The sequence below is a fragment of the Trichechus manatus genome, unplaced genomic scaffold (genome assembly GCF_000243295.1).
Source record: "Trichechus manatus latirostris isolate Lorelei unplaced genomic scaffold, TriManLat1.0 scaffold00028, whole genome shotgun sequence".
Taxonomy (NCBI): domain Eukaryota; kingdom Metazoa; phylum Chordata; class Mammalia; order Sirenia; family Trichechidae; genus Trichechus; species Trichechus manatus.
This window is the reverse complement of record NW_004443964.1, coordinates 17,001,486-17,012,255: the sequence shown is the minus strand read 5'-3', so window position 1 is coordinate 17,012,255 and position 10,770 is coordinate 17,001,486. Positions and strand designations below refer to the sequence as shown.

The window sequence follows — 10,770 nt, the reverse complement described above, 5'->3', positions numbered from 1 at the left end:
AAGTAGATCACCAGGTCTTTCTTAGTCTGTCTTAGTCTGGAAGCTCTGCTGAAACCTGTCCACCATGGATGACCCTGCAGGTATTTGAAATACCAGTGGCATAGCTTCCAGCATCACAGCAACATGGAAGCCACCACAGTGCAACAAACTGACAGACAAGTGCTGCAGAATCACTTGGGGCCTGTGTTCATTTGAGTTGTGCATCAACTTGGCTGGGCCATGATTGTCAGAGGTTTAGCAGTTGTGATGTACTTTGGCAGTCGCATAATGATGCGATCACTTCCATGATGAGATTTGACATAATGTGATCACCTCCATGATGGGATCTGCTGTGAGTAGCCAATCAGTTGAAGGGGAGTCTCCTTGGGGGTGTGGCCTGCACCATTATAGGTAGACTCTCTGGCAAGGCTCAGGGGCTTTTACTTGCTCTGGATCCTGCAGCTGGCTCCTGTTCCTCTGACTTTTGGTTCTTGGACTTGACCCAGCAGTTTACCTGCCGTCTTGCCTGTCGATCTTGGGATTCGTCTGTCTTCGGCCACCTGTGAGCAAGAATCCTGCTGTCTGACTTGCCTATCTTGGGTTCCCCAGCCCCTGCAGCTACATGAATTAGGAGCAACCTCCAGCCTGACCCACGTTCCAGCCTCTACAACCACGTGTGCCATTTCCTTGATATAAATATATATTTATTTATACACTTTACTGGTTTTCCTTCTCTAGAGAACCCAGCCTAAGACAGGGCATTGTTAAATATCAGAGTCCCAGGTCTCATCACCAGTAGGTTCAGGGTGGGACCCTGGAACCAGCATTTTAACAAAGTCAGACATTTCTGACGTTATTTTTTTATGTGTCTCTAAGCAGTCAATGGAAACCCTGGTGGCTACTGCTGCTAACCAAAAGGTCAGCAGTTCAAATCCACCAGGAGCTCCTCAGAAACTCTATGGGGGCAGTTCTACTCTGTCCTATAGGGTCGCTATGAGTCAGAATCGACTCGATGGCAACAGGTTTGGTTTGGTTTTTTTTTTAAGCAGTCAATATTTGCTACCCGAGACTAAATCAAATTTCTGTTAAATTCCTTTCAATGCTGGCTGAGTTATAGTGGGTTTACACAAAGGCAATACATATAGTAGTCAGATTTTTCTCTCTTTTATCCCCATTGTTCAACTTCCAGTCAGCTTGAGTCAGGGGCAACCTATCACATCTCTTTCTTCTCACAAGAACTCACGGAGGAATCAATAAGAGATTAGTCAAACCAACTAGTTGTATTGTGCAGAGCTTGTACAGACTCTCCAATTTCCTTTACTCACTCAAGAAAAGGAGGAAGTTCTCTAAGTGACTCACCACTCTTTTGCAGTTAAGTCTCCTTTGACGTCTTCTCAGACTTCATTAGGGAGAATGTGGAGCCACTTGATCAAACTGTTCTTTTGGGGTACTTTTTCCTTGCTCACATGTAAGAACTACATATCATTTTGAAGCTTGAATCTCTAAACCAAAACATGATGTGGAAAAAGACTTTTCTCGTGTTCCTTTTCTCTCTTTCAATTCAAAATGCAGTATTGGACGATGAGAGGACAAAGAAAACGGATGGTAAGTTTCATTTACTTCCCTTTTACTAAAAACACTTCTATTGAGATGGTGAGAGTGTCAGCTTTAAATATGATCATTCGTGAATAAGTTTTTCTCTGCTTTTAGATAAACAACCAAAGAGTAAAGCCTTTTCAATCACCTACTGTTTAAAATAAAAAGATTTTAGAGAAGTACTAGGAGTATATTTCCCAACATTCAGAGACAAACTATTTACAGTGTTTTTATAATGAAATGCTTCTTTCTTTGTTGTTAATCAGAAAATCAACCTACAGTCATTGTAAAATAATAAAAGCAGCATTAAAAATATATATTGGGAAGTAGTTTATTATCATAGAGCTAGACGGCACTGTCCTCACCCTGGTTCTATCATTTACTTGATCTCAGCCTGGGCATGTGATACAACCACTTTAATTCTTGTTTTCTTTCATCTGTGAAGTGGGGATGATAAAAGTAAAAGTACCTGTATGGGAAGGTGGTTCTGAGGATCGAATGAGATGACCCATGTTCCTCACTACAGTGCCTGCTGTGTGGTGAGCCATCCATAAATGTTAGCCAAGGTAGCTCGTGTTACTATGGAAAATGTGAAGTCCTGTTACCCCCACCTCCAATCCTCTCCCCTCTCCCAAGAGGCAACCACTATTGATAGTCATTGTCTATGCAATATCATAGTAAACAAACTCTTCTGTGACTTTTTTTTTAACTTCATTATATATTATAGGCATCTTTCTAGGTAGTACATGTAGATTTAGCTCATTATTTTCAACAGCTGCATAGTATTTCATTAATTTACTTAATCATCCCCTTGTTGATTGTTCCTTTTTTTGTAATATAAGCAATACTACAGTAAGTATCCTCATACATGAGTCTTTGTGGACACACGGGAGCATATCTGTAGCATAAAATCCTAGAAGTCAAATTGCTTGTATATTTAAATTGTTACAGATACTGCTAAATGGCTTTCCCAACAGACTGAAAATATGTACAGTCACCAACAGTGTGGGTGAGTCTGAGTTTCTCCACACCCTCCCTGTCAGTGGATACAATCATCTTTTAAATTTGTGCCAAACTGACGAATGAAAAATGACATTTCAATATTGTTTTAATTTGCAGTTGCCTCATTATAAGTGAAGCTGAGCATCTTTTCATGTTTTTTGGCCATGGAAGCTGCAGCATTTCCACATAAAGGAAATTCTGGGATGGCTATCTGGTTGGAAAAGGGAGGCTAGGTCTTGTCTTTAAGCTGGACTAACATAAGACTAAGATGTTAATTGCCCAGATCATAGAGTTAGAGGGGAGTTGATGGCATTTTTGAGGTCACTAAAGCCGCTCCCCAACCCAAGTCGCCCCTTGATCCCATCATTGTTTAATGTCCATTGGATTTCTTCTTTGGGAAATTACCTATTCATATTATTTGCTTGTTTTTTATTTAGTTGTTTCTCTCTTCCTTATTGGTTTGTCATTGATTTATATACACAGAAAGAATTCTTTGCTTTTATTTACGTTTTAAGTATTTTCTTCTAGGCTGTCACTTGTCTTTCAATTTTGCCATACAGAAGTTTTAAGTTTTGAGGTGGTCAATTTTTTCAGTCTTTTCTTTATGGGTCCTAATTTGTTAGTTTTACTTGGAAGGCCTTTCCTATCCGATGATGTAAAAATATTTCCCTATATTTTCTCTCAATTTTTTCACAGCCTTTTTTTTACATTAAGATTTTCTAATGACCGTTTTTCCCCCTTGGTTTTTTTTAAATAATAAAAACCAAACAAGCTATCAAAGAATACTCGGAAAATTAGGGAACAATGAGTTTATGTTAATGTAGGAAGAACAATTTGGAAAAGGAGGGTGAGAATGGTTGCACAACTTGAAGAATATAATCAATGCCACCGAACTGTACATGTAGAAATTGTTGAATTGGTGTATGTATATTCCCAACAACAGCAGCAAAATAAATAAATAAATGAATAAATAAGGCTACTGGGATCCTGTCTAAAGGACTCAGGAGCCAATTTGTAGAGGCTTCCACTGATCCAAAAAATGGGGCAATAAGAATAATAATGGCAATGGATTGAAACACATCAAATATGCTTAAATCTGAGTTCATAATGATTCTTAAAAGAAAAACAACAATAAAAGAAAACATCTCACTATTCACTTCTGTAAGATGCTAGAGAACCAATTCGTTATTTTCAAAACTGGGCAATAAAGGGAAAGAATCAAGCACTGATCCTTCCTTTCTTGTGCAAACTATATCTCAATGTAACTAAATGGTTGACAAGGGCAAATTTCTCTTTATAGAAGTATTTTAGAAAATTATAAAGAAGGAATAATTAGAGTTAGTATATTATCATTTTGTAATGTCTAATAAAATAATGCTTCCAGGTGATTATCATCAAAGGCTACTAATAAACAAAAAGAGAGAGAATCAGATATTATGTGCTTCCTAATAGAAGTACATACTACCACCTGTGATGTATTCTTGTTAAGCAAAATCTAATCTGAATCTCATCAAGCTTCTAGATCTAATAACTGATTTACCAGAAACATCAGGGACAGAGAAACGTGGTAAAAGATATCATGGAAATGTGATTAACAAAATCCAGACCATAGAAAACACTACAGAACAACTTGCTATATTCAACAAATAAATTGTAAGGAAGGAAGAAAGAAAAATGAAAAGGTCTATAAATTAAAAAAGATTTAAGAAACATAACAACCAATGGCAATATTTGAATATTCGACAAGCAAACAAAAAGACACCTGGGGAAATTTGAACACTAACTAGATTCTTGAGGATTTTTTTAAAATATTGTTAATTTTTAGGTGTGATAATGGTATCGTTATGTTTACAAAAAAGAGTATCATTTAGAGGTAAAAACTACCAATGTCTTCCAACCAAAAATCACCAGAGACACATGTGCAATTGAACAAAGTTGGGTTTACTGACTTGTTGCAATGAGGGAAAACACAAACCATGGGGAATCATGGAATATCTCAGCAAGAGGGTGTTAGAAAGGACTTATTATGGGATTTGGACTTGTGTTAGTTGACCTGGAGGAAGATTCAAAGAAACAGGCTTTGCTCTGGATTGGATTCTTTCAGGAAGTAGGAGTTAATTCTATGATTGAGTATCCTAATAATTCTCTTCTAGAAGGTAAGAACAGAGCCAGGCTAAAACTGGAATTGTGGAAAAAGAAAAAAAAAAAAGCAGAAGTCACTCATATTAGCCTGTATATAGGGATGTTTGGCCATTTTTGTGGTTTGGACAATACTGATGTTTTTATCTGTGCTCAGACATGGTTATGTAGTAGTCTTATCTTTGTCTTGATCCATCAGGGTCATAGATTGGCCTTGTCTGTTTGGTGGTCTATGAATTTGTTTATGATCAGTAGCAGAACACCACAGCCTAGCTGTAAGTTACAGGTCAGGTCCTAGCCAGGCCAGTTCCAGCTGTCAGGGGCTGCTTTTCTCTTTCTCAATACTGAAATGCACGGATGGGATAAAATGCCATCTGTGACTCACTTCAAAACAATGGAAAAGCAGGCAGACAAAACAGGATTGATCACATGTTGATAATTGCTAAAGCTGCGTGATAATTTCCTTGGGGTTCATATGCTATCCTCTCTACTATTAGGTTTGAAATTTTCCAAAGTATAAAATAAGGGGCATAACAAGCCATCAGACATAATATTTGAATATTTCTAAGTCAGCATGGAGCCCTGGTGGCACAGGGTTAAGAGCTCGGCTGCTAACCAGAAGGTCGGCAGTTCAAATCTACCAGCTGCTCCTGGAAACCCTATGCTGCAGTTCTATAGGTTTGCTATGAGTAAGCAATGGGTTTTAAGTAAAATGTAAACAGTCTTAAGAGCACCCTCTTCAGGCTGTCAGTGGCAAGACAGACAGTAAGCTGAAAGGAATTTGCTGGTCAAGCCCATCCCATCACTCACTGTGAGGAGCCTCTGCAGGCCCTGAGGCTTCCTCACATACTGGTCAGCCTGGCTATGCAGGCAACCAGAGCTTCACATAGAGAGGCGCTCCAAGAATGGAGTGTCCCTACCACCTTGACCCACATACATGTGGCAGGAAGACCACTGAGTTATCATCGAGGGATATTAATGAGGACTTTTTTGTTTCGTTGTTTGTTTTCCAGAATGCCCTTCACCTAGATTGTCATCACAAACCACTGTGGTCACAAAGGGTCAAAATGTATCTCTGATTTGCTCCATTGAGAAAAAATCTCCGACAATCATGTACGCTTTTTATCGGGGTGACAAATACCTGAGAACTAAAGATAACGGTGAATCCAATATTTTCAACTTAAGGATCTCAGAAGCCCGTGATTTGGGCCCCTACAAATGCAAAGTCCAAGATTCTATATCTTCAGCTTACCGCTGCTCAAAATATAGTCCTGACTTCAACTTCACATTACTAGGTAAGTAGAGCCCTTGTATTTGGAGCCCCTGTGATTTGTGGGATCTTTTCTGTTCCACTAAGGGCTCTCCATGTCCCTTATGAGCACTCATTCAAAAGCCTGGGAAGTGTGTCAACAAGATAATTATTTTTAATAATTCAATTTTTGCTTTCCCTTTCAAAAACTTTTTACTATTTCAGATAACAATAGCCAGACTGCCTCAGACAAAAATTCCAGATCTTTTCTAGATACTCTATGACTCCCATCATGTAAGTAAAATTACTTTTTCTCTGAAGACTCAGGACACCTTAGAATCAGTGTTGGACCCCATGCAGAAGGTCTTTAAAGCCCCAGGCCTTTCTCCACCATCTTCCCCTTGCAAGGACCACAGAAAAGGTGCCCCGTCAGGCAGCACTCCTCCTGCCCAACTACAATTTATTATTTCTGTATTTTTCATGTCCATCCTCACCCCAAAACTTCTCACAACCCAGCATTAATGGCCTCACCTGTGAAGGTGACCTTGATAATGGACTCCTGGAAGAGAAGTAATATGTGAAGATTTCATGTAATATGTGTACATCTTACCTGTAGTCTTCTAAACATATGGTGTCATGGATTGAATTGTGTCCCACAAAAATATGCGTCAACTTGGTTAGGCCATGATTCCCAGGACTGTGTGATTGTCCTCCATTTTGTGATTGTAATTTTCCTATGTGTTGTAAATCCTAATCTCTGCCTGTGGTTAATGAGGCAAGATTAGATTATGTTAAAGAGGATTAGGGTGGGATGTAACACCCTTACTCAGATCACATCCCTGATTTAATGTAAAGGGAGTTTCCCTGGGGTGTGCTGTACCACCTTTTATCTTATAAGACATAAAAGGAAAGGGAAGCAAGCAGAGAGTGGGGGACCTCATCCCACCAAGAAAGCAGCACTGGGAGCAGAGCGTGTCCTTTGGACCCAGGGTCACTGCACCTGAGAAGCTCCTCAACCAGGAGAAGATTCATGACAACGATCTTCATCCAGAGCTGACAGAGAGAGAAAGCCTTCCCCTGGAGCTGGTGCCCTGAATTTGGACTTCTAGCCTACTAGACTGTGAGAGAATAAATTTCTGTTTGTCACAGCCATCCACTTGTGGTATTTCTGTTATAGCAGCGCTGGATAACTAAGACAGAATTTGGTACTAGGAGTGGGGTGCTGTTCTAACAGATACTTAAAATGTGGTGGAACTGTGAATGGATAGAGGACTCAGAAGGAAGTGAGGAGAGCTGTTACACTGGAGATGGCGCAGATCGTGAGAAGCAGCGGCAGAGAACCAGCAGCAGCACAGAACTGGCAGTGGTAGAGAATTGGCAGCAACAGAGAACCAGCAGCAGCAGAACCAGGAGATGACCACGACACTGTGCTGGAACTGACCCAGGGAGCAAGAGAGCTGAGTTCCTTCTGGCCGAGATTTACTGGCGGAGTGGGGTGCCTCCAGGCACTTATCAGTAGAGCCAGGCTTGCCAACCCACAGAGCAAGACAGCTGAGTGCCTTCTGGCCGAGGTTTACTGGCAGAGTAGGGTGCCTCCAGGCACTTATGTGTGGAGCTACAGAGCTTTGGAACACTTGCCCCAGCAGGGCAGACGCGGGTGGAGAGGCCCGAGGGGCTAAGAGGCCAAGGAACCAGGAAGCAGAGGCTGAAGAGAGAAGGATGTGTGGAGCTACAGAGCTTTGGAACACTTGCCCCAGCAGGGCAGACGCGGGTGGAGAGGCCCGAGGGGCTAAGAGGCCAAGGAACCAGGAAGCAGAGGCTGAAGAGAGAAGGAACACAGGAAACTGAGCTGCCTCAGTCTCAAAGGATATGGTCACAACCTCTGGGGTTTCAAAGGTTGGAACCATGGCCTCTAGTGTTTCTAAGGGTGGAGTTGCCACTTAGATGGACTAGGAGAATGGTGTACCTAAAGCCAAGGAAACAGAGTTCCCATTCCTGTGGGCCTGGAAGGGGGAGCTGAAGCCCAGAGCCAAGGAGCCTCCACTCAGAATCTGGAAAGTGTGGCCAATACCTAGAGTCTGGAGGGCAGGGCCATTGTGTAAATGGTCTCAGAGAACAGAGGATTATTTTCAAGCCTTGAGGGCTAATGTAATGTGTTCTGTTAACTTGCTTGGTGCCCATTATGCCTTCTTTCCAATGGATTTCTCCCGTATATAATGGAAATGTCTACCTTGCACCATTGTACTTGCATCATTGTACTTTGGAAGCAGATAACTTGTATTCTAGATTTCACAGATGAGGAAGAATTTTTGGATTTTGGACTTGGAGTTGATTTAAGACTTTTCTATGAATGATGGGGTGAATGTGTTTCACAGGTGGCAAGGACATGAAATTTGGGGGGCCAAAGGGTAGAATGTCATGGATTGAATTGTGTCCCCCCAAAATATGTGTCAACTTGGTTAGGCCATGATTTCCAGGATTGTGTGATTGTCCTCCATTTTGTGATTGTAATTTTCCTATGTGTTGTAAATCCTAATCTCTGCCTATGGTTAATGAGGCAAGACTAGATTATGTTAAAGAGGATTAGGGTGGGATGTAACACCCTTACTCAGATCACATCCCTGATTTAATGTAAAGGGAGTTTCCCTGGGGTGTGTCCTGTACCACCTTTTACCTTATAAGACATAAAAGGAAAGGGAAGCAAGCAGAGAGTAGGGGACCTCATACCACCAAGAAAGCAGCACCAGGAGCAGAGTGCATCCTATGAACCCGGGGTCACTGTGCCTGAGAAGCTCCTCAACCAGGGGAAGATTGAAGACAAGGACCTTCATTCAGAGCTGACAGAGAGAGAAAGCCTTTCCCTGGAGATGGCACCCTGAATTTGGACTTCTAGCCTACTAGACTGTGAGACAATAAACTTCTGTTTGTTGAGGAGGTAGGGCCAACATGGCGGAGTAGTCAGATGCTTCTGGTGGACCCTCTTACAACAAAGACCTGAAACAACAAGTGATTCAATTATATATGGAAATCTGGGAGCCCTGAACATCAAAGGCAGAATTGAGGAACTGGACTGAGTGGCAGGGGGAGGGAGAGGCAGTTCGGAAGCAACAAGGAGTTGCCAGACCTGACCCAGCAAGAGCCTGAGCAGTTCAGGTCTGAGCAGCTCGTGGGTGAGCAGTGATGCAGGCAAGCAGCCGTGCTCGGGAGGTGTGTTTTCCACACCAGGAGAGACCCAGTGCCAGAGAGTCTACATGCCCACCCAGAACCAGTGAGAAGCAGTCTCAATCCGGCGAAAGATAAGTAATTGCGTACAGGCTACCAAATGGATCAAAAATACCCTCCTTAGGGAAAAACCTCTCTCCCATTTACCTCCCCACTCCCTGCTCTGCACTGGGTCCCAGACCGGCTTCAGCAATTGCCAAGTCCCCTGGGCCAGAAGTAGGATCCGTCACATGCCTGGAGCCATTCTCCCTGCCTTGGAGAGTGAACAAATTAACAAACGGGAAAAAATAAACTGTCGGCTCCCCTTATCCAGGAACCCAGGGTAGGCACGGCTCCTTTGCCCAGGCACAGGCATAAAGGATCCACAGACTTTGAGTGCCTTTCCCCCTGCATAGACTTGCGTGGGCCCATCTCAACGGTAGGCCCTCATTACCCCAGTAAAACAGGGTATATACCAGAACTCTAACTTCAACTGTTTCAGCTGTGATGTGGCAGGTTCTTGACATTTAACACTGCTCTGCCCATTAAGCAGGGTCTTCACCTACCCACATCAGGGGCCTGAGGGCTGGTAGCTCCACCCACGCCACCTAGCCACCTGCGATAGGGGCCCATGAATAAGAGATGCCCCTCAGTCCCTACAGCCAACAGCATTAGGTGCTCATAGTCTGGCTGCGAAACCCACCCACCTATGTGCTCTAGGGAACAGGGACAAGCCTTCCTCCTGGACACTTGGGGCAGTCATCAGCCCCCTGCCTTGCTCAGTGTGTCCCCCTGTTGTATCCAGATGCCTGTACCTATACCAATCACCCGTGCCTGTCTAGGACTGTGAGACCCTACAACACACACTTGGTGGCTATCTACCTGGGCACCTGAGCTGAATCCATACAGGAGGAGTGGGCAGACTCCTGAGCTGACATACCTAGTAACTGCTCTAACCACCTGGTGACAGGACATTAGAGGTTCAAAGGTGCCAATAATCAAAGTAGCTCATATGAGCAGCCTATTTGGACATATCAAATCAAAACAAGAAGCTAGGACACAGTAAACAAACATAAAAATAAATAAATATAATAACTTACTGATGGCTCGGAGACAACAGTCAATATCAAAACACATAAAGAGACAATCCATGATGGCTTCAGCAAGCTCCCAAAATAAAAAATCTAGAAATTTTCCAGAAGAAGAAAATTTCTTGGAATTATCAGAGGCAGAATATGAAAGCTTAATATACAAAACTCTTCATGAAATTAGGAAGGAAATTAATCAAAACGCAGAACATGCAATAGAGAAAATTAAGAAGCATAATGACAAATTTAACAGGCTGCAAGAATCCACAGAGAGACAGCAATCAGAAATCCAGAAGATTAGCAACAAAACTTCAGAAGCAGACATCTCAACAGAAAGTCATAGGAGCAGAATTGAGGCAATGGAAGTCAGAATTAGTGAGATTGAAGATAAAGCACTTCACACCAACTTATTTGAGGAAAAATCAGATAAAAGGATTTAAAAGAAGGAATAAACCCTAAGAATTATGTGGGACTCTATCAAAAGGAATAACCTACGAGTGACTGGAGTACCACAAC

The 10,770-nt window shown here is 42.2% G+C and overlaps 1 protein-coding gene across 3 annotated transcripts in view; it reads left to right on the top strand.

The window, feature by feature from the left end:
* Positions 1 to 1,377: 1,377 nt before the first annotated feature.
* Positions 1,378 to 10,770, top strand: part of MILR1 (mast cell immunoglobulin like receptor 1) — a 33,728-nt gene continuing 24,335 nt past the window's right edge. For all 3 annotated transcript variants that reach the window (XM_023729332.1, XM_023729330.1, XM_023729331.1), the window contains exons 1-2: positions 1,378 to 1,584; positions 5,730 to 6,011. In XM_023729332.1, coding sequence (XP_023585100.1) covers positions 1,494 to 1,584; positions 5,730 to 6,011 — 373 coding nt within the window. In that variant the 5' untranslated portion in view covers positions 1,378 to 1,493. The remainder of the gene's footprint in view (positions 1,585 to 5,729; positions 6,012 to 10,770) is intronic.